Genomic DNA, 23,952 nt, shown 5'->3' with positions numbered 1-23,952 from the left:
CGATCAGACACAACCAGATAAACCAAGATTAAAAAGGAATCTGAGAAACCCCTGCTTCCTTACCTGTAGGGTGAACTCCTCCCAGCACTCATGGCCTTTCCCCTCATCAAGATTTAATGTAATTTCATAAAGAAAAGTTTAAGAAATACCACACACAGAAAGTTCCCCTAAAAGTAACCCCTGACGACACACTTGATTCATCCCTCTTCCTGGTTCTTCTCTTGGTGGGACCCCCGCTAGGTACAGACGTCACCACCGTGGCGTCCAGCCTGGATGGCTCGGGGTTGGCCCATGTCCGCTGCATATCAGACTCCACTCACTTTTAAATAATTGTTTTTTGTTTTTTTGGTACCAGAAAGGAGAAGTTGTAGCAGCCAGAGGAGAGGGAGGAAGAAAACAAAACAACCAAACCAACAAAACAGGATTGTCGCTCAAGGCGCCTCAGGTACTTGTTATTAATTCTACTGGATAAGCACTGATAAATAAAGACAGTTATTCCTCATCCCGGCCACATTCTTTTGTTAGGAGTCATCATACAGAGGGTTGTTGTAGTTTCCCCAGGACCCGTAGTCGTGGTCGTCCAAGAGCCTTCCGTAGGAGGAATGCCTGGTGGGAAGGAGAAGAGGCTGTGGTTATTTGAAGTTGCCCATGTTGCGGACAGCCCCGTGCCCTGGGGCCTGAAGGGGAAGGGAAGATGTGATTCTTCACAGGACAAACTCTTGGCAGCAGATCCATCAAGCAGGGAGGCCTCAGTCTGCAAACTCCCTGTAAGTTATGACTGGTCCACTGGGAGCCCTACTGGCACCTTCTATTGAGATCTGCTGGGCCCTTTTCTCTCTCATTGACCTCTGCTGCTGGAGAAGGAAGAGGCTCCATTTCCAAGGCTACTTAATAAGAAGTAAGGGGAAAGCAAAGGTTGCATTCCTGGCATTTTGGCTTAGGTTCTGGACTTCATTTTCCCTGAAATGATAATGACAGAACCAGACCCACTGATACTCTCACCACCCCGCTGAACTTCATATCATGTTTTATCATCATCTACAGAGTTTTTCTATGTTCCATGGTCATGTGAGCCTCAAAATAAAGCCATGGTCCAGTATTGCTTATCCTTACTTCTTCAATGAGGAAAATAGGGCCCAGAGATGTTAACGGACACACCCATGAGTTGAGCGCCTACCTCTGGGATCTGAACCCAGTGCTCTGAGCTCTGTTTCTTAGAGTTTGATTAGCACCTGAGTTCAATGGCAATATGCACTTATCAGGGTCTGGTGGGTCATTCCGGGAACCTGTTCCACAATTATTGTTTCTAAAAGACACTGAAATCAGATTGTTATCATTCTTCCATTTAAAACCATTGAGCAGCCCCTCATTCCACACAGAGTAAAAGCGAAAGTCACCACGATAGTTTGCAAAGCCCTACAGGGTCTGGCTCCTGTTATTACCTCTCCAAGCACATCAGCTGTTATGCCAGCACCTCTTGCTCTTTCTGCTCATGCCTGACACAGCTGCTTCAGGGCCTTTGCACTTACTGTCCCCTCATCTTGGAACATTTTTCCTCCAGATTTCCACACAGTTCTTTTCATTTCCTTCAAGTCTGCACAAATGTTACCTTCTCAAGGCAGCCTTCCTTAGAAAATCTATTTAAACTTGCAACTCCCATCCCACAGGACTCCCTGCTTAATTTTACTCATAGTATCATCACCTTCTAACATACCATATAATTTACTTATTTACACTATTATTGCCTCTCTCTTCTAATTAGACTTCATGTATGGATTGTTTGCCTGATTTATTTGTTCTTAACTCTAATTCCAGCACCTAGAAGAGTAAATCCTCAATAAATAGTAAGTTCTCCATAAATGTTTATGGAAGAAACAGTGATTGGAAAAAAAAAAAAATCCTGAAAATTCAATCTGTTCAAAAGATGGGAGCTTCCCGGAAAGGATTATGGCATTTTAAGACTAAAACTACTGGCAGGACTGAGAGAATATTACAAAATGAGACTCTGGTGCCTCTGAGATTCAGGCTAGCTTGTGAATTTTTACACCTTGCCGCTGGAAATCAGGAATGCTATATATATAGTACAAACATACCCCCCTAATTTCTTTCTCACCTAAATATGAAAATTAAACAAAATGAAAATACAGCCCCAGAGGCACAAAAAGCACTTGTTTTATACTTCTCTCTGTTGCTAAAATAATTGCTGTCACTCTTCTAAACGTACTTATATCTGTCGGTATTTGAGAAGAGATGATCTTGAAAAGAACCAGACGATGTGTTGGCGTCATCTCTTAGCTTTGAAGATTCTGGTTCCTGTCCTGAAGGCTGGCTCAGTGGACCCAGTCTATAGACCTGAAAACTTCCTCAGTGTACTTTGTTTTCCCTAAAGGTGCACGCTCGTCTCTGGGGTGTGAGAAGGAAAGAGGTCACAAATAACACACCGCTAACCTATTGCCTGGCAGGAATAGGGGAGGTTAGTGTTGAACACTCCATCCACACTTAACACCACCAATTCCAATCAGAGCCTTTAACTGGATGGTTGAGAAATGGAAGCTATGGAATGAATAAGTAAAAACATAGGGATTACAAGACTGGTGCATCCTGACTCGTTGTGCTTTCAAGGACAGCAGCCTGCCCACCTGACTCCTCTGTCAATGAGATTTCCCAGGCAAGAATACTGGAGTGGGTTGCCATTTCCTCCTCCAGGGGATCTTCCTGACCCTGGGATTCAGCCTGCATCTCCTACATTGGCAGGTGGATTCTTTATCACTGAGTCACCGGGGAAGCCCTTATAAGATTGGCGCTGGGCCTAAATTTCAGCATGATTTACTGTGGCAAGCCTGGCCAACAAGTACCCTTTAAACACATTCTCTTATTGATAGAATTCTCCTGCCTCACCTTTGCATGGTAATTTAACTTCTCACAGCATCTTTATATCTATCATATAATTTTATTCTCATAAAATATCAGTTGGACCTATAGATGTACATCCTAGACTATATTTTTAACCCCATATTTCTTCATCTATAAAATGGAGAAACCAAAAAACAATTGCATTAGAATTTTTGGGTGGATTAAATGAGGTAATGCATATAAAAGACGTGGCACATAGTAAAAGCACAATAAATGTTGGCCAACATTGCTTTTCAACTTTTATTATAATGAAACATATAGGAACTCATGGTAGATCTGCAAAGAATAAAAAAGTTTACTGAGTGAAAATTGAACCTTCTTCACTTTCACCAGGAACTCCTGAAACTATGCCCCAGGCATGGTTATAAAACCAGCTCCTTATACTATAATTAAACAAAATTATTACCACACTGGAGTTGGGTTAGAATATTAAAAAATCTTCTGGGCATCAGGTCTTATTGTTTGTGGTTATTGCAGGCAAGACTATTGATCAGAGCTATACTTGAACCTCTTGTGTTGTAAGAGATGTCTACTACTACACACACACACACACATACACTAGTAAAATAATGGAAAAAGATGGAGCTTTCATTTTTCTTTGTCTTCTCATTTGAATGAACTGTGAGTTGAACAAAAATGAGGAAAGCAATGTAAGAGACAGAGATAAAATGGACTTGGGAATGAACTGAACCTGTAGTAGTGTAGTTGCTCAGTCGTGTCTGACTCTTGCGACCCCATGGATTGTAGCCTGTCAGGTTCCTCTGTCCATAGGACTCTCCAGGCAAGAATACTGGAGTGGGTATCTATGCCCTTCTCTAGGGCATCTTCTTGACCCATGGATCAAACCCAGGTCTCCTGCATTGCAGACACTTTACCATCTGAGCCGCCAGAGAAGCCCCACCGAACCCAAAGGGCATGCTTTATTATGAGCCTAAACAAGAAGAATTGGGTGAGCTGGAATTCAAGCCAGGTTTGGGTAAATTCTGTAATGCTGCAGAAAGAGGAAGACAAACACATCGTTTTGTGTGTGTGTTTGTGTGTGTGTACATGTCTGTGAGATAAGTAGAGAATCATTAATGATCACTTTCAACTAGCTCTCCAGGTCTTAAATCATGACATATTTTAGATGGAAATGGGGGACTTTTCCAGATTAACATTTGTGGAGTCTGAAGTGGTGAAAAAGCTGCCACTCTCAAGATTAGGAAGATGGGGCTTAGCTCCAGGGATCTGAAAGGCTGTTTCTATGATGTCATGGGAGGGCTGCTACTAAAATTAAGGTCAGTTGGCTCTGTACTGCAAGGCGGCTGATCTAATTTCAATCTGAAGAGCCCTCTGTATGAATGACATCATCGTCAGGTCAAGGCAGTTTTGTTTACTCCATTGCTTCATAAAGACCGGCAGGCAGCCAGCACAGCTAAGGTTTCCATTTGCTGTGCATTGGCTCCCTTAGATGGTAAACCTCCCCGGGGGGCAGATTATGACTTACTTCGCTTCTAATTTTCTGAATGTCTGATCTGTTGCTCTTAACACAATGATACTTTTATAAATACTTAATGATCACTGCTTAGATCCAGTGTAGCATATAAACAGGACACAGAGAAAACACACAGTTTCCTTGGTCAATACCAGCAGGGATTAGTATATGCCCAGTCACTTAGTCGCATCCAACTCTGCGACCCCGTGGACTGTAGCCTACCAGGCTCTTCTGTCCATGGAATTTTCCTGGCAAGAATACTAGAGTGGGTTGCCATTTCCTCCTCCAGAGAATCTTCCTGACCCAGAGATCGAACCCACATATCCTGTGTCTCCTGCCTTGAGGGGGATTGTTTACTACTGGGATTAGTATGGCCTGTGGCAATTCCCACATATATGGAATCTAGAAAAATGGTACTGATGAACATATTTTAGCAGGGCAGGAATAGAGACTTTAGCAGATGCAGACATAGAGACTTGTGGTGGGGGAGGGCGTGGGGAGGAGAGGGGGTATCAAACTGAGACAGTAGAATTGACATATACACTATCGTGTGTAAAGCAGAAAGTTAGTGGGAAGCTGCTGTATAGCATAGGGAGCTCAGCTCAGTGCTCTGTGATGACTTAGAGGGATAGGATGGGGGGGGGGGTGAGAGGGAGGCTCAAGAGGAAGGGGATGTATGTATACATATAGCTGATTCACTTTGTTGTGCAACAGAAATCAATACAACATTGTAAAGCAATTATACTCCAAAAAAAAAAAAAAGGAACACAGAGGGCCAAAGCCACAGTTTTGCCCTTAAAGATTGGAAGAGGAAAGAAAATTAGAATTTCTCCTATGCAATGACATGGTTTAAAAGCATTCAGCATGAGCTCACAGCCCCTGTAAATCAATGACACTATGCTTCTTGTCGCTGTTGTTCTACTGTATCAGATGGTTTAGTTAGCTAAAAACAGAACCCAAGGGGACAAAATGGGATACGATTTATGTGAAGCTCTGGCCTCATTGCTTTCTTCTCAAGTGGCTTTGCTCTAACAAAGCAGCAGTCCCCACTCCTTCTCCCCTCGCCCCAATTGGTCAGTGATGCTTTCTTGGTGATAGCTGCTAAATGTAGTGGTGATGTTTGTGGTTTGAAGCCTTTCCCACAACTGTGAAAACATACCTATTTTAAGGTAGCTATAGCATCAATACTTAATGGAACTCAATGGTCTTTGAAAATGAATGAGGTGTTTACCTTTATTCTTTGTCGAGACAAACATATTTTAGAAAACACATTCTCCTTTATAAGGGTCAGCTCCAGGTCTCCAAAAAGTCTACAACTTTGCTTATTACTATTCCTCCTAAGGTCCTCTTGTCCCTAGTTAAGTGTATCTTGCCATTCAATCATTGGGGCTTATTACATGCGAAAAAGCAGAGTTATAAATATGAATAAGATATGGCTTAGTGCTGGGAAAACATAACTGAACTTGCAGCTCATTAGTCATTAGCCATTAAGCTTTAGACTCACATCATCCATTATCAAAGCCAGTTTTGTGTAGCTGTCACTGTCTCCTTTGTTTATGTCTGTGGCTTTTTTTTTTTTTTTCCTTTCGATTCTCATTTCCCTGCCTGGCTTCTTTCACTTATTCATTGAAAAGTTACCATTGATCAGGCCTTATTCTGGGGCCTTATTCCAGGCTATTCTAGTGAACTAAGAGACAGAAATTCCTGTCCTAAGGGAGCTTATATTCCAATGGGAGCCTCCCTTAGAAGAAATGAAGTAACTCTCATGGTTAACAAAAGAGTCCAAAATGCAGTACTTGGGTGCAATCTCAAAAATGATAGAATGATCTTGGTTCCTTTCCAAGGCAAACCATTCAACATCACAATAATCCAAGTCTTTGTCCCAACCACGGATGCTGAAGAAGCTGAAGTTGACCAGTTCTATGAAGACCTACAAAACCTTCTGGAACTAACACCAAAAATGAAGTCCTTTTCATCATAAGGGATTGGAATGCAAAAGTGGGAAGTCAAGAGATACCTGGAGAAACAGGAAAGTTTGGCCTTATAGTACAAAATGAAGCAGGGCAAAGGCTAACAGAGATTCATCAAGATAACATGCTGGGCATAGAAAACACTCTCTTCCAAAAACATAAGCTAAGGCTCTACACATAGACATCACCAAATGGTCAATACAGAAATCAGATTAATTATATTTGTAGCTGAAGGTAGAGAAGCTCTATACAGTCAGCAGAAACAAGGCTGGGAGCTGACTGCCACACTGTTTTGCTACACAAAACTGGCTCAGACCATGAGCTCCTTCTTGTAAAATTCAGACTTAAATTGAAGAAAGGAGGAAAAACCGCTAGGCCATTCAAGTATGACCTAAATCAAATCCTTATGATTATACAATGGAGGTGATGAACAGATTTAAGGGATTACATCTGATACACTGAGTGCCTGAAGAACCATGGACAGATGGTCATAACATTGTACAGGAGGCAGTCACCAAAGCCATCCCAAAGAAAAAGAAATGCAAGAAAGCAAAGTCGTTGTCTGAGGAGGCTTGCAAATAGCTGAGGAAAGAAGAGAAGTAAAGAGCAAGGAAGAAAGGGAAAAATATACAAAACTGAATTGCAGAGTTCAGTTCCAGAATATAGCAAGGAGAGGCAAGAAAGTCTTCTGAAATGAACAATGCAAAGAAATAGAGGAAAACAACAGAATGGGAAAGAGATCTCTTCAAGAAAATTGGAGAGATCAAGGGAGCATTTCATGCAAAGATCCTTTATTGGATAGAAATAGTATGGACCTAACAGAAGCAGAAGAAATTAAGTACAGGTGGCAAGTATACACAGAATAACTGCACAAAAAAGATCTTAATGACCTGCAAAATCATGATAATGTGATCATTCACCTAAAGCCAGACATTCTGGACCTTAGGAAGTGGGCCTTAGGAAGCATAACTAGGAACAAAGCTAGTGGAGTTGATGGAACTTCAGCTGAGCTATTTAAAATCCTAAAGATGATGCAGTTAAACTGCTGCACTCAATATGTCAGCAAATTTGGAAAACTCAGTAGTTGACACAGGACTGGAAAAGGTCAGTTTTCATTCTAATCCCATAGAAGGGCAATGCCAAAGAATGTTCAAACTACTGTGCAATTGTGCTCATTTCACATGCTAGCAAGGTTTTGCTTAAAATCCTTCTAGGTAGGCTTCAGCAGTATGTGAACTGAGAACTTCCAGATATACAAGCTGGATTTAGAAAAGGCAGAGTAACCAGAGATCAAATTGCCAACATTCACAGGGTCATTGAGAAAGTAAGGGAATTCCAGAAAAACATCTACTTCTTTATTGACTATGCTAAAGCTTTTGACTATGTGGATTGCAGCAAACTGTAGAAAATTCTTAAAGAGATGGGAATACCAGACCACTTTACTGTTTCCTGGAAACCTGTATGTGGGTCAAGAAGCAACAGTTAGAACTGGACATAGAACAACTGACTGATTCAAAATTGAGGAAGGAGTACGACAAGGCTGTAGATTGTCACCCCTTTTATTTAACTTCTATGCAGAGTACATAATGCAAAATGCCAGCCTGGATGACTTACAAGTTGGAATAAAGACTGCTGGGATAAATATCAACAACCTCAGATGAGCAGATGATACCACTCTAATGGTAGAAAGTGAAGAGGAACTAAACAGCCTCTTGATGAAAGTGAAAGAGGAGAGTAAAAAACTTGGCTTGAAACTCAACATTAAAAAAACTAAGATCATAGCATCCTGTCCCATCACTTCATGGCAAATAGATGGGGAAAAAGTGGAAACAGTGGCAGATTTTACTTTATTGGGCTCCAAAATCACTGTGGAGCCTGCAGGCATGAAATTAAATGATATTTGCTCCTTGGAAGGAAAGCTATGACAAACCTAGACAGCATTTCAAAACACAGAGACATTACTTTGCCAACAAAGGTCCAAATACTCAGTTCAGCCACTCAGTCATGTCCAACTCATTGTGACCCCATGGACTGCAGCATGCCAGGCCTCTCTGTCCACCATCAACTCCCGGAGTTTACTCAAACTCATGTCCATTGAGTCGGTGATGCCATCCAGCCATCTCATCCTCTGTCATCCCCTTCTCCTCCTGCTTTCAATATTTCCAAGAATCAGGGCCTTTTCAAATGAGTCAGCTCTTCACATTAGGTGGCCAAATTATTGGAGTTTCAGCTTCAACATTAGTCTTTCCAATGAACATTCAGGACTGATTTCTTTTAGGATGGACTGGTTGGATCTCCTTGCAGTCCAAGGGACTCTCAAGAGTCTTCTCCAACATCACAGTTCAAAAGCATCAATTCTTAGGCACTCAGCTTTCTTTATAGTCCAACTCTCACATCCATACATGACTACTGGAAAGACCATAGCCTTGATCAGATGGACCTTTGTTGGCAAAGTAACATCTCTGCTTTTTAATATGCTATCTAGGTTGGTCATAGCTTTCCTTCCAAGGGGCAAGCACCTTCTAATTTCATGGCAGCAGCCACCATCTGCAGTGATTTTGGAGCCCCCTACCCCCCGAAAATAGTCTGTCACTGTTTGCATTGTTTCCCATCTATTTGCCATGAAGTGATGGGACCAGATGCCATGATCTTAGTTTTCTGAATGTTGAGTTTCAAGCCAACTTTTTCACTCTCCTTTTTCACTTTCATCAAGAGGCTTTTTAATTCCTCTTCACTTTCTGCCATAAGGGTGGTGTCATCTGCATATCTGAGGTTATTGATATTTCTCCTGGCAATCCTGATTCCAGCTCGTGCTTCATTCAGCCCAACCTTTCTCATGATGTACTCTGCATATAAGTTAAATAAGCAGGGTGACAATATACAGCATTGACATACTCCTTTCCCAATTTGGAACCAGTCCGTTGTTCCATGTCCAGTTCTAACTGTTGCTTCCTGACCTGCATACAGATTTCTCAGGAGGCAGGTCAGGTGGTCTGGTATTCCCATCTCTTTTAGAATTTTCCACAGTTTATTGTGATCCACACAGTCAAACACTTTGGCATAGTCAATAAAGCAAAAGTAGATGTTTTTCTGGAACTCTCTTGCTTTTTTGATGATCCGATAGATGTTGGCAATTTGATCTCTGGTTCCTCTACCTTTTCTTAACCCAGCTTGAACATCTGGAAGTTCATGGTTCACATACTGCTGAAGACTAGCTTGGAGAATTTTGAGCATTACTTTGCTAGTGTGTGAGATGAGTGCAATTATGCAATAGTTTGAGCATTCTTTGGCATTGCCTTTCTTTGGGATTGAAATGAAAACTGGCCTTTTCCAGTCCTGTGGCCACTGCTGAGTTTTCCAAATTTGCTGGTATATTGAGTGCAGCACTTTCATAGCATCATCATTTGAAATAGCTCAACTGGAATTCTATCACGTCCACTAGCTTTGTTCATAGTGATGTTTCCTAGGGCCCACTTGACTCTGCATTCCAGAATGTCTGGCTCTAGGTGAGTGATCACACCATTGTGATTATCTGGGTCATGAAGATCTTTTTTGTATAGTTCTTCTGTGTATTCTTGCCACGTCTTCTGAATATCTTCTGCTTCTGTTAAGTCCATACCATTTCTGTCCTTTATTGTGCCCATCTTTGCATGAAATGTTCCCTTGATATCTCTAATTTTCTTGAAGAGATCTCTAGTCTTCCCCATTCTATTGTTTTCCTCTATTTCTTTGCACTGATCACTGAGGAAGGCTTTCTTATCTCTCCTTGCTATTCTTTGGAACTCTGCATTCAAATGGGTATATCTTTCCTTTTCTCCTTTGCCTTTCGCTTCTTTTCTTTTCACAACTATTTGTAAGGCCTCCTCAGACAACCATATATACACTACCATGTGCCAAATAGACAGCTGGTGGGAAGCTGCTTTAAAGTGCAGGGATCTCTGCTCCATGCTCTGTGATGACCAGAGAGGTGGGGGTGGGTGTCCAAGAGAGAGGGGATATATGTATACATATAGCTGATAGTTGTACAGCAGAAACTAACACAACATTGTAAAGCAATTACGCTTGAATTAAAAAAAAAAGTGAACCAAACACCTCTAGTCAGAGATCAGCATGTTCATAAAAACAGAGGCATGAAACAATAGAAGATTATACCTGGGAAACTTTAGAGCCCAGTGTCTTCAGAGTGTCGGGAGGTGAAAGTAGAGTAGGGTTACTTAAAGTCTGGTCCTTGGACCAGCAGCTTTGGCATCACCCGTGAACTGTTGAGAGCTGCCAGTGTACGGGCCCCACCCTGACACACAGGCGGAACCTAAGGGGCTGAGACCCAGGAAACTGTGTTTTCAATAAGCTTGCCCATTGGCTCTCATGCACGTTGAAATTTGAGAACCACTGAGTTAGAGAATCAAGTCAACTAGACCTACAGAATGCCAAAAGCTGGTCTGAAAAGACCAGTGTGTAGCAAACAAACCCCAGAAGATCTTAGACATCATGATTGGCTCCTTGTGGGCCTGCTTTTTAAACCTAATAACAGCCAGGAGGAATCCAGTTTGTAGAAAATGTCATCACCAGAAGACTTAAAGTAAAACAGGTTACTTCTAACCAGATGTCTTAGAAGCCAGGGTCCTGTTGTGTCTACAAATCAAGATCACAGTTATTTTTGTGACGGGAACAGCCCGTGTTGTCTGTCTGGGTTACCAGCACACCTAATTACAGCAGCATCCGCAGTACTGTGACAGATACGGTCTCCTGCCCAGGAGATTATCCCGTGGCTGAACAGTTTTAAGCCAATTTAAACAAAAACAAAACCGACTTACCTCATTCTTCAATCATCATTAATTAAAGACACCCTTCTGCTAGAGGCAGGCAGGGCTTTTGCTTTCTTTTAAAGTTGCAAACAAGCCCTGAAATAAAGACTTCGCAGGGAGAGTTTCTATTAATGCAGCACGAGGATGCCACTCCACAGGCATGTAGACAAAGCCCCACTGAAATTGCCAGGATGGGACATGAAAGTCGTCACATCAACATGTGATTAGAAAACTGAGCTGCTGTGCCATCTTCCTCCTCCTCTCCTCTCTGCTCTCCTTTGGATCCCTGATGCCTAGAGAATGGGGCAGTTGGTGGCTACCATTTTACTTAGCGACTAAGCAGGAAGCACGTGATGACGATTACAATGATGACAGTATTGAGCCTACCATGGCCCTCACTTCAACCCTGGGACCTGGATGTTTGTCTGTATCACAATTTAATCCTCATAACAAGCCTGAGTTAGGTATTCGTGTTCTAGTCCGCTTTCATAAGGGAAGAAACTGAGCACAGAGTGATTAGTAAACTTGCCTTGGAGTCCGTGTTCTTAACCACCATGTAATACAGTCTTTCCAGGTTGCCTACATTCATTCCTCCATTTCCTCTACAAGACAACCTTGAAAGATAGGTGTTACCAGCTCTATGTTTTCAGGTGAAGAAATGAAGGATCAGGGAGATTATAATTTGCCCAAGGCCACCTAAATAGTAAGTAGAAGGGTCAGGATCGAACCTGATTGCAAAGCCCATGTTCCTCCTTCCACTCCATACTCCTGCCGGCTACAATGCATGGGCGGATAGTAGTAAAGAGAGTTGGAAGGTTCTGGACTGTTCATTTTTATTAGCTGAATCTAAACATGGCTTAGGTTACGGAGAGATGAGGTCCTTCAGACAGGAGATAATGAGACAAAACTAGGGGTCATGGATCCCTAAAGAGCGGAGTGTGAAAACGGATGGCTGATCAGTTTTCTCAACATCTTCAGAGGGAGTTAGAATTTGGCTAAGAGGTGAAACTCTCAAGCCACTGGTTCGCAGAGCTCTCCAGGAGGAAGAGGCCCTTTTTCTGGTGATGAGGCTGCCCTTTCAAATAGACTCTTCTTCTGCATTGGCCCGGAAATTAGCTGGGCCAGGCTATAGCCCAGGCCAGACGCTAATGGCTCCCCCAAGGGCTGTGATTTCAGTCACCTGCTGCTCTGGCTAAGTGAGCTGAAAAACCACAGACAACATACTTCTTGTCATCTTACTGTTCTCAGAAATCTGGGACAATAGGAATGGAAGAAACTTCCAGCCAAGGCCAAACTTAATCTTAGGTACGCGTAAACACACACATGCATGTATGCACATTTGACAACGGAGCCAAATGTATTTTTGATGAATGATTAGTGCGTGTGCTAAGTTGCTTCAGTTGTGTCCAACCCTTTGTGACCCTATGGACAGTGGCCCACCAGGCTCCTCTATCTGTGGGATTCTCCAGACAAGAATACTGGAGTGGGTTGCCATTTCCTCCTCCAGGGGTTTTCCTGTCCCAGTGATCGACCCTCTGTCTCCTGCATTGACAGGCAGGTTCTTTACCACTAATGCCACCTGGGAAGCCTCGTAATGATTAGTGGGGCTTTCCAAGAATCTGGCAGAGTGACACTTGAAGGGGTTTTAGCACAACCTGAAGATTTATGAGTGCTATTAACTTCCTTATGTTATCAATTTTCCAAAATAATTAACATAGCAGCAGAAAGGGGTTTTCCTTAGGGGGTTTCCAAACAGGGGTCTGATCACTTTATCCATCCTTAAGTTTGTAGTGCCAAAAATAATGAGCAATCTTATACTCACACCACTGGGGGCCTTTCTACATTAAGAGGAGGATCTACACTATGGGGAAGAGAAACAACGACTAGCTCATTTCAGTCATTCACTGAATTTATTATGTGGAGAAAGCGTGGAGAAAAAAATATATCTTAAATTTTTAAAATAAAATGTTATACAATGTTAATCAGCACTCATTAGAACCAATTTTAATGGCCTGCTAACTTTTCCAAACGCATTAAGTTCTGAGATGGCAGAACTGTGTCTTATCACTGATATGACACCCCAGGGTTTAAAAGAGTGCCTGGCACATGGCTAACGCTCAGTAACTGTCTACGCAGCAACCATCCTACTGGGGTTCCTTCCAGTAACTTTGATGATGACGACAGAGATGGTGGTGGTGGTGGCAGAACTATGTACTTGGGAAGCAGCGTCCATCTGCCTCCAAATGATGCTATCAAATAGTTAAAGCTACTGTCCTCATCTTAAAGGGGCTTCCCTGGTGGCTCAGTTGGTAAAGAATCCACCTGCAATGCAGGAGACCCAGGTTTGATCCCTGGGTTGGGAAGATCCCCTGGGGAAGGGAACAGCTACCCACTCCAGTATTCTTGCCTAGAGAATCCCACGAACAGAGGAGCCTGGCAGGCTACAGTCCATGGGGTCCCAAGAGTCAGATACGACTTAGTGACTAAACCGCCACATCATCTTAAAGAGGAGGGACGTCACAGTTAGTGAATCTCTGTTACATGATACAGTGATGGTATTAATAGAACCTGCTAGAAAATTCGAGGGCTGGGACAGAAACTGACATCCCCCTGATCCCCAGTAGAATCTCAATTCTTAGTCACTGTTTTAGTCTGCCTGCCTGTGGTCAGTGGGACGCTTCAGGTGGTGAACTTGAATTCTTGCCTGGGGTCAAGAACAACAGCCCTGAGGTTATTCCAACATTATTTTTGTGTGGAGAGAGGGAAGTGTTTCTATTTCGTACCACAGTCTGTGTGGGTGTTTCTTTTGGTGACAGAGCCCTTTGCAACTCACCATTGGTGATTCCAAAATGACTCCAAAGTTTCTCTGTAAGTTCCTTTTTTTGAATCCCACCCTGAATCTCCCAAACACAAAGAGAAGCTCTGTTACAAAGTGGGAATAAGGTACCCAGAAAGGTTCATAAAAGCCAATATAACTTGTAATTAAAATGCAGTGTTTCTACGGTGATAAACTAGTAATTAAGCCAGACGGAAAAGAGTAACACTGAGTAAGATATAATTCATAAAACTGTTTGATGCTCAAGGAAATATAGACTTAATGAACAGAAAGATAATTTTAAAAAAATTCTGAAGACCCCGAAACCTTTCATAAAGGCTTTAGACACAGATAATGCTGACACTTTAATTCCAGTTTCTCTTTGAAATGTTTCTTTCCTGTTCATTGTACCTGAGATAAGGTGATATTACAAGGCACTCTGATACTTGACACCATCATTAGATTGATTTGGTTCATGTGTAGAACAAAAGATAGAGGGAGATAAAAGGGGAGTGGAGGGGAGGGCTCCCCAGTGGGCGCTGGGCTAGGGTGACTGGAAGAGCTGGGAGGCAGCAGAGGGGAGGTGTGGTTAGAGATGAGACACTAAACATATGAGCTCCGTGTGGGGAACCAGACGTGCCCCTTGAGAAAGAAGCACAGCAGTGATGAAAAAACAAAAACAAAAAACAGGAGCACACCTGTGTGCACCACCGTGCCTGCGTGCTTGCATATTCTTACATTTGGTTGTTCATTTACTCAGTGTATGAAGCATCTTCTTTGTGCCAGCAAAATGCTCACAGATGAAGTCAGGATCCTCACGCAGCTTACAGTTTTGACAATAGACCCACGAATAAATATATAAAAAAACAAATGAAATCACAGATGGTGATTATCGCCAGGATGAAATTAATTGAGACACTAGGAGAAGAAATAACAAGGACATCAAACCAAGAGGAGGAACTTCTCCTAGACGATGCCACTTGAAAGCCGTGTGTGAGGAAGAACTAGAAGAAAATCATTTCAGGGAGAGGGTCCAACCAGACAAATGCTACTGATGAACCTATTTGCCGGGCAGGACTAGACGGAGATGAGAAGAATGGACACGCGGGCACAGGCAGGGAAGGAGAGGATGGGACGAACTGAGAAAGTAGCACTGACATATATATACACTGTCGTGTGTAAAAAGAGATAACCGCTGGAAAGCTGCTATGTAACACAAGGAGCTCAGCCCAGTGCTCTGTGATGACCTAGAAGGGTGGGATGGCAGTGGGGTGAGAGAGAGGCTCCAGAGGGAGGCCTATGTATACACAGGCTGAACACCTAAGAATTGATACTTTCGGACTGGAGCTGGAGAAGACTCTTGAGAGTCCCTTGGACTGAAAGGAGATCAAATCAGTCAATCTTAAAGGAAGTTAACCCTGAATATCACTGGAAGGACTGATGCTGAAGCCTAAGCTCCAATACTTTGGCCACCTTATGCGAAGAGCTGACTCACCGGAAAAGACCCTGATGCTGGGAAAGACTGAAGGCTGGAGGAGAAGGGGATGACAGAGGATGAGATGGTTGGATGGCATCACTGACTCAATGGACATGAGTTTGAGTAAGCTCCAGGAGCTGGTGATGGGCAGGGCTGCCTGGCATGCTGCAGACCATGGGGTCGCAAAGAGTTGGATATGACTTAGAGACTGAAGAACAATAGCTAATTCATGTTGCCTCAGAGAAAAAAGTAACACAAAATTGTAAAGCGATTATACTCCAATAAAACAGCCAGTCTCTCTCTCTCTCTCTCTCACACACACACACACATACACAAGAACCAAGGACCTGGAGAGACAAGGAACCTAGCGCGTCCTAAAACCTGGATAGAAAGCCAGAGTGACTGCAGCTCACTGGTTAGCAGGGAGAGAAATGTGTGATGAGCAAGAAGGATGGGCAGGGTGGGTCCATGAAGAAACCCAGGACAAGCTGAAGAGTCAATTGAATTCTAGGGGTGAGGGGGAGGCCACTGGGGGCGTCTGAGGGAGGGAATGACAGGTCAGAGGAGATTCTGACCTGATTCTGACCTGATTCTAACCGGGCCCCGGCTGCTGGGAGGATAATGTGCTGGGGGTCAGGGACCAGCTGTGCTCATCGCAGTGGCACGTGTCCTCCTGTTCCTGTTATAGGCACTGCACAGACCGGTGAAGCAGAGTGCTGCATGCCTTTCGGCATTTAACAGCTGGCAGGACACTCAATGTGAAGAATGTGGTCTTTGAGACTTTGAAATTTTACAGAGTGCTAGACAACAAAAGGGGCTTCCTAGGTGGTGCTAGTGGTAAAGAACCTGCCTGCCAATGTAGGAGGCATAAGAGATGTGGGTTTGATCCCTGGATCGGGAAGATCCCCTCGAAGAGAAAATGCAATTCTCTCCAGTATTCTTGCCTGGAGAGTCCCATGGACAGAGGAGCCTGGCAGGCTACAGTCCATGGGGTCGCAAAGAGTCGGACATGACTTAACACTCCTACAGACAACAAAAGTGGGAGACTCACAGAGTACTACAACTTTCTCCTTGGTTTTTGTTGTTATTTAGTTGCTATGTCTGTCCTACTCTTTGTGACCCTATGGACTGTAGCCTACCAGGCTCCTCAGAGTCCATGGGATTTCCTAGGCAAGAATACTGGAGTGGGTTTCCATTTCCTTCTCCAGGGGATCTTCTCGGACTGGGGATCAAAGCCATGTCTCCTGCTTTGGCAGGCAGATTCTTTACCACTGAGTGACTCTTTTCATAAGAGACAGGCTACTTTAAAACCCAAAATATAAGAATAAAATCTCAGGGGGGAAAAAAAAAAAACCAGTTTTATAGGAAACACTATACCATCCTTGTATTTTCAACATTTTGATTTAGAAGCAGTGAGAACCTCCTTCTAGGCTGGATACACACCTCCACAGCAGTGTTCAGAGCATCGATTTTTAGGAACCATCAAGCCCCCCCACCCTACTTCTCTCCCATTTCACAGGTAAGACAAGGTGGGTTTAGGAGGCAGGTGACTTTCTCAGGGTGATGATGTGATTTAAGGGCAGAGGACCAAGACCCCAGTCTCCTGACTCTGGGTTCATTCTCCTTCCATTACATCATCATGCTGTATATTTGCTGATTTCTTCTGCTTTGCCAGCTTTCAGATACCGTCCCATCTATTCCTGTCCAGGGTGCAAGCCGCTGGCCATTTTCACTTCCCTGCCAAGATTTCTGAGAGCTAAGACACTTATCAAGAAACAAGTACTCAGCAAAACAGCACTCAGCCTGAAGCCTGACAAATTGGAATTCCATTCTTTATGAAGAAGAAGGTGTGTCTTACCTGATCTTCAGATACGCTGCAACTCCAAACACCAGTAACACCACAGCAATGACCGTCACCGTGATGGCGGCGATGCTGCCTGGGAAAGAGCAAAGCACAGCAAGAAGGTGAAGGAAGGGTGCTCATTTCAGATGGTTCTGCAACAAACCCCAGGGGATGCATTCTGTTATCAAAACACTTCTCAGGTTAGGCTAAGTTGAGTAAATGGCCACTATTTATTAAGACCTTCTGGGTGACCTGGAGTTCAGAAAACAGGCCACAGTAATATTTGATTATCTTTTTAAGAATACCACCAATCTGTTGCCACTGCTGCTGCTGTTTGCAGGCAAAGTGGATTTAAAATCTCCTGAAGTCCCATTTTCTTCTTTAGTACATTTTAGCTTGTCTTTCTAGCACTCACAAGATATTGGAAGAGCTAGGATGCTTAATCAAAGATCATGACAAGATGATGCAATTGATGTTTTAATAAACCAGAACCACACAGCTATCTCAGTGTCCAGTTCAAAAGGGTCATCTTGGTAGGAAATGTGCTACTTTTAATGACGCCATCAAATCAAAGCATTAAAAAAAACCCCACAGCTTTCATTCTTGGTAAATCTGATTTTATAGAGGATAAAGTCAAGTTTGATATATAAAATAAGGTCAAGTCTGTTAGGTAACACTATTTTTTGTTTGTAGAAATAACCAGGTACAGTTATAAAGTAACATGAATGTTTTATTGTGTAGTTTAGAATCTGGCTCCAAAGGCAACTATTAGGGCAACTTAAAAAAACCAAGCAAAACAAAACCCTTTGAGCATGTAACCTTATGAGAATAACCACATTGCTTCCACAGATGACTACTTTGGAGCACAGCAGCTTTTTGTGTGAGCTGGTGACTAATAATGTATATATTTCAGATTTATTTCACCTCAGAAATGCAAGAATCAATTGGGCTCTTGTCTCTTAGTTAAAGTGACTTTTTGTTAAAAGTGACTAAAATTGTTATTAGGGGCCCCATTTACTATTTCAGGCCACTGAGAAATTATTTTCTACTTGAACAAATGAATGGGACTCTTAAAACATACTGGGAGGAGCTTCAGATCTAGAAGATGTAGATTCAAGTGTGGTTCGGTCATTATTAGCTGTCTGAATGTGGGCTATTAACCCTGTCGACTCATACACTGCTCACCTGCTATATACACCTTTATATACAGAAAGAAGAGCTGTTCTACTTGTCTGCATAATTTTAAGAAAATTAAATGAGATGCCCTATGCACCAAGCTGGTGCTAGTGGTAAAGAGCCCGCCTGCCAATGCAGGAGATGTGAGAGACGTGGGTTCGATCCCTGGGTCAGGAAGATCCCCTGGAGGAGGGCATGGCAACCCACTCCAGTATTCTTGCCTGGAGAATTCCACGGACAGAGAAGCCTGGTGGGCTACAGTCCATAGGGTCGCAAAGAGCTGGACACAACTGCATGTACCCACGTGTACCAAGCTAAAGCCCTATCCAGACATGACTTCCTGGACCAGTGCCCATCTTTTATGGATCCATCAAGGTGACGGATCTGCCCCACATTTTTGGAGATATACTATTTGTAGATTATTTTGCCACTTCTTATATTTTTCCCTCTCTCTTATGAATGGCTTTTGTGTATTGTGCTTCTCATTAGTCATTCCACCGAAGGAATTAGAGCAGAGCTAAGAAGCACAAATCAGTCTACCCGTGAACTCTTTAGTAACTCCCCCAAGGTTTGGGTGAAAGAAGGCTGCAGTGGACATCCATGCCCCCACTGGTTATAATTTCTAAAAGGCCAAGGAGGAATTGCTAACATCGAGATCAAGACCAGACCTTGACTGTCTACACAGACTGACATCGTGCACCATTTCAGAGCTCCCACACCCTGAACACTCACACATCCATCTCTTTGCTACTAGAGTCGTTTAGAGCCAGACTGGCATAATTATCAATATATTTCTCACTCCCCATTTACTACTATCAAAATATGATTATGGCACCAAACACTCAAATATGCAGACTGGATCAAGCAGAGAAAATTCAAGATCAGATCCCTTTATGGAACACCTCTACTCCTACTTTGAAAGGTGGCACTTAGTTTCCTGGTCTTCAAACTGTGCTGAAATTAGAACAATTCAAAGTTCACTGAAACCTCTTAACAGCTGTTTTAAGAGCTTGAGAAATGAGGATTATTACTGCACAATAAAATAATGGGGGTATTTCAGGATTTAAAAAGATACACTGATCGCAATTAGGAGCAGTTTTGAAAACTGATCTTTGAATTTAATCTCCTCCTTTCAAAAAATGGGAGAAGAGAAAGAATATAGTTGATTTCTCTGTCAGACCCTTCTTTCTTGCCCCAGGATATGATTAATATAGGAGACCATAGGTTTGACCTTTCCCAAAGTTTCTTCCCTCACTCTAGGCTGTTGGATCTTCTCCAACTTTGCGATTTACTGGATTTTTTTGTATACCACCTCTTATTGAAGATAAAACAGGCAGTTCCCACTGTACCGCAAAATGGACCAGCCATACATAAATGTAGATACCCTCCCATTTGGACTTCCTTCCCATTCCGGTCACCACAGTGCACGAAGCAGAGCTCCCTGTGCTGTACAGGGTGTTCTCATTAGTTGTCTATTTTATACATAGTATCAATAGTGCATAGACGTCAGTCCCAGTCTCCCAATTCATCCCCCCCGCCCCCCTTTCTTCCTTGGCATCCGTATATTTGTTCTCTACATTGTAAAGCAACCACAGTCCAATAAAAATTAATTAAAAAAAAAAAAACTTAATGGAGATTCCACAAAGCTTTGGTTAATGTGAATTATATTTATTGTATTTGTCATAATAGAAATTGAAACTGAATTTGTCATTTAAAATAAAATACTAAACCTTAAAAAAAAACCAGCAGTTCCCCAACTCATGTTGCTATTTTTTTTTTTAATACAGCAAGTGGTAGAATGACTCACTTCTCTGACTGGTGGCTATCTGGCTCTTGGTGTAGACAAGTCTTCAAATAAGGCTCTTGAAGGCCACCCTTCTTGGTCATAAAGGACAGCCCACGTAACCAAAGCTGGAATCAGCAGGTGATGTCCCCTCATGAGCCCTTGAGGGCAGCTGAACAAAAGGGCATTTCTGAGGGTTCTTACTGCCCAAAAGGAGAACGAAACATGTGAGGTAAAATGGACTACACTTATATATTTGGGCCACTTTATTAACTATTCTGCCACCCAGCTTGTCTCAGAGGGTGCCACCTAGGGGGGGCAAGGGTCTTCTGGAACTGGAAGGCTTTCATCAGGCCCTGGTCCTAGGACGTCTCATGTCCTGAGCTTGCTCTCACCTCCATGGCAGCTGCCGCCATCAGAAGCTGCTGAGAAGCCCCTCCTGGGAAGTTCCACACCCCAGGACGTAGCAGTCTGAGCATCTGATGGGGTTGCTGAGCCAAAATGAGCCCAACTGTATATAGTATCTGAAAAGGCTGGATTTCCTCCTTGCGAAAACAAATGCCATTTCCCCCTGAGTTCTGGTTAAAGTAAGCTGGACTTTCCCTTCACTTGCTACTTTTCTTTTGAGGTGGAGGGGCAGGTGGAGAAAAAAACGAGGAGGGTGTGATGGAGCAGAAGAAGCTCTGTGAAGGCTGAGGCTTCTCAGAGGGGTTTCGTATTTCCCCCACTTTTGTAACAACACAGGATAAAAAACCAGAACAGGCTAAAGAATAATCTATTCTATACTTGCAGTGGTTACTTAGGTCTGGCGCTGGGCCGCGAAACTTACAGCTCACGTCTCATTTAATTCTCTTTATGAGGTGAGGAGAAGGAGTCCCATTTGATAGATGAGCAGTCAAGGCTCAGAGAGATTTAAGAACTTGATTCAGATTTTACAAGCTGGCAAATCATTAAGCTAACATTTGAACCCAGGACAATTTCCTGGGGTTTGCCTGTTTAATGATTAATATACTGGTTACATCTCCACCCTTTTTTCAGCTTGGTCAACTCCTACGCTTTCCTCATGACAACTACACATCAGCCCTTCTGGGAAGCTTTCCTGACACCCCCGAGCAAGTTGAAGTGCTGTTGTACGTCCTCGGTTCTTTGTATCTGCTTCTCGTAAACACTCTGTGTTGTGTTTGCGATTTTACCCAGACAGACTCTCACATACATCCTGCGTCTCTTCTGCCACATCCCTGAATTCTCAGCACCAGGCAGCTTCTAGCCCACTGTGGGTGTTTAATTAATTTTTTAAAATGTTGAATAATTAAACGTAATATGGACAAAGAAAAAAGATAACTGGCAGTTTTTGAGCCCAGTCACTGTGCTGAGAAAGTTCTTGAACAGCAGTCTCCCCACCCATCCATCTTGGAACCTTGTGCTCTGGGTCTCTCCTGAGAGGCTACTCCCATGACTACAGCTGTGGTCCAACCACCACAGCATGTGCTTGTGAGTCCCCAGGGATGACTGAGCAGGAGGAGTTATTTTAGAAATATCTGTCTGAATAGAATCCGATTATATCCTTGAAATAGCCAAAGCAAAATCCCACAAAGCCATGCTCCTGGTCAGACTTTGAGCGGACTACCGAAAGACAGGCTTTCCTGAAGGGCATCACTTGTCTTATTTGACTCTGTCCTGTGCCTGTGAAGTCCTGGAATAAACTATGGCATCATTTTAAGGGCTCTCTCTCCCAACACCTGCCTCTTTTTATTATATTCCATCTAGTCCTTCGCAGACACAGGGAGTCCTGCACACACAGAAGGAGCTCTGTCCAGCCTACTTCCCTGTCACTTGTCCTAAAGGTGCTCTCCTGTCTTCCCGGGCTTAGCAATATTCCCAAACCTCAGATGTCCTCATCCGAGGGGGCTCTTCTCATTTAGGGGGTTCCTTTATTTCTCCTATTTTAAGCATGAAAGAAACAGTTCATCTGACCTCTTGGCAGGATACCTGCTAATCATATCCAGAAATGAGAATATTAGGATGTGATGACATGAACTCAAATGACCTCTGAAAGAAAGAGTTTTCCTAGGTTCCTCCAAAAAGTTGCAATTGCTCTGACAGCACCAGGGGGCAAAGGAGATGACAGTGGGATGTTTCTAGTGTGACAAAAGAAGGTGTGTCTTCTGCTATTTGTGGATGACTCCTGAACTACATTCTCCTTGGAAATTCATCAGTTAGCTTGTTTCGAATGCATGTGTAAGTGCTTTGGTCAGGATCTTGGGTATGAGTGTGTGTGTCTGATCTATTTTGACAAGTCTTTAACAAATCTCTCGACTGTTTTTCAGTGTTCTTGATCTTTTCTTTCCTTTTCCTGGTCTAGAGAATAGGTAAGAAATGAACAAGAGGAGCGGGTGGCCACTTCAGAGTGTGTGGTGACTCCTTCAGTTAAAGCCACCAAGAGGAAAGGAACATTCTGTCTCAGATGAATTCTTCTTGAAAAGAACGTGTCTGCCCACGAGCTGGAGGACAGAAGTGGGCAGCTGGTAAGGAAAGGAACTGGAGGGCTGACCTCTGGATGTGCCCAAATCTCCCTTTATTGCACTAGGGAAGGGCTCTCCCCACTTTACAGTAACAGTCTCATGTCACAACTCCTTCCTCCAAACAACAAGGGTAAGAGTAATAAACAACAAGAATACAAATTACGACAACCAACACTTACTCTGTGCCAGGATTGCTCTATAAACGTCACATATTTCGATTCAAGCAATCCTCACAAGAACTATGTGTGGTGGGTCCTCTTGTTATCTCCATTTTACAGATGAGGAAACTGAGGCACAGAGAAGTTAAGGGCCCAAAGCCCATGGTTGGTAATTAGAGGGACTGGGATACAGGGACTGGCTCCCGAGTCCACACTATTACCTGCTGGGTTCTCCTGCCATCTGGACCCTAGTATCAGATCCCAACGTGAAATAGAAAGTGTTAGTTACTCAGTCAAGTCTGACTCTTTGTGACCCCATGGACCGTAGCCCACTAGGTTCCTCTGCCTATGAGATTTCCCAAGAAAGAATTCTGGAGTGGATTGCCATTTCCTTGTCCAGAGGATATTCCCAACCCAGGGATCCAACTCAAGTCTCTTGCATTGCAGGAGAAGCATGTTAGATCCGAGTCCACTTGCAAATAAAATCTGCTGCTCTGGCCCATTCTCTGTCTGCCTTCTGTTGGCTGTCTAGGAATCAGGGCCCAACTCTGGGCCATGTGGGAGTTTGGGTCCTCATATGGGTCCTGGTGGAGATGAACTGAAGCTCAATGATTCTGGTTAATGGGGAGAAGGATCAGTGAGGAGCAGACACCAGTCAGAACAGCAGCCCAAGAAGGGCTAGGTCATCAGTTTCTAGTGTGTGCTGTGGTCCAGAACTCTACTGGGAGTGTCACCTAAAGCTTACACTGCAGAATAGGCACCACCACAGGGTAGGCGGGGGCTGCGATCTGCTTTGGTCCTGTGCCTGTGGGTGTGTGCACGCATGCGTGTGCGTGTAGGTTGTGATATGGGGGAGAAAACGTGAAAAGGAAAAATCTCCATTTTTGGACACTGTAATCTAGGCAGATCCTAATTTTACATTATTGAAGGTCGCTTTGACTTCTGGCCTTGAATTCTGCTAGAATTTTACCCCTGTGTTTCTTCCTACTCTATCCCATACTAGAGGAAATGAAGCT

At 43.3% G+C, this 23,952-nt stretch overlaps 1 protein-coding gene across 1 annotated transcript in view; it reads right to left on the bottom strand.

Moving 5' to 3' along the window:
* Positions 1–340: 340 nt before the first annotated feature.
* Positions 341–23,952, bottom strand: part of PARM1 (prostate androgen-regulated mucin-like protein 1) — a 125,824-nt gene continuing 102,212 nt past the window's right edge. The window contains exons 3-4 of the mRNA NM_001075771.2: positions 17,313–17,391; positions 341–606 (exon numbers count right to left, since the gene is read on the bottom strand). Coding sequence (NP_001069239.1) covers positions 522–606; positions 17,313–17,391 — 164 coding nt within the window. The 3' untranslated portion in view covers positions 341–521. The remainder of the gene's footprint in view (positions 607–17,312; positions 17,392–23,952) is intronic.

This window comes from Bos taurus, chromosome 6, assembly GCF_002263795.3.
Source record: "Bos taurus isolate L1 Dominette 01449 registration number 42190680 breed Hereford chromosome 6, ARS-UCD2.0, whole genome shotgun sequence".
NCBI lineage: Eukaryota > Metazoa > Chordata > Mammalia > Artiodactyla > Bovidae > Bos > Bos taurus.
The sequence above is the reverse complement of the archived record's forward strand: the minus strand, read 5'-3'. Positions and strand labels throughout refer to the sequence as shown.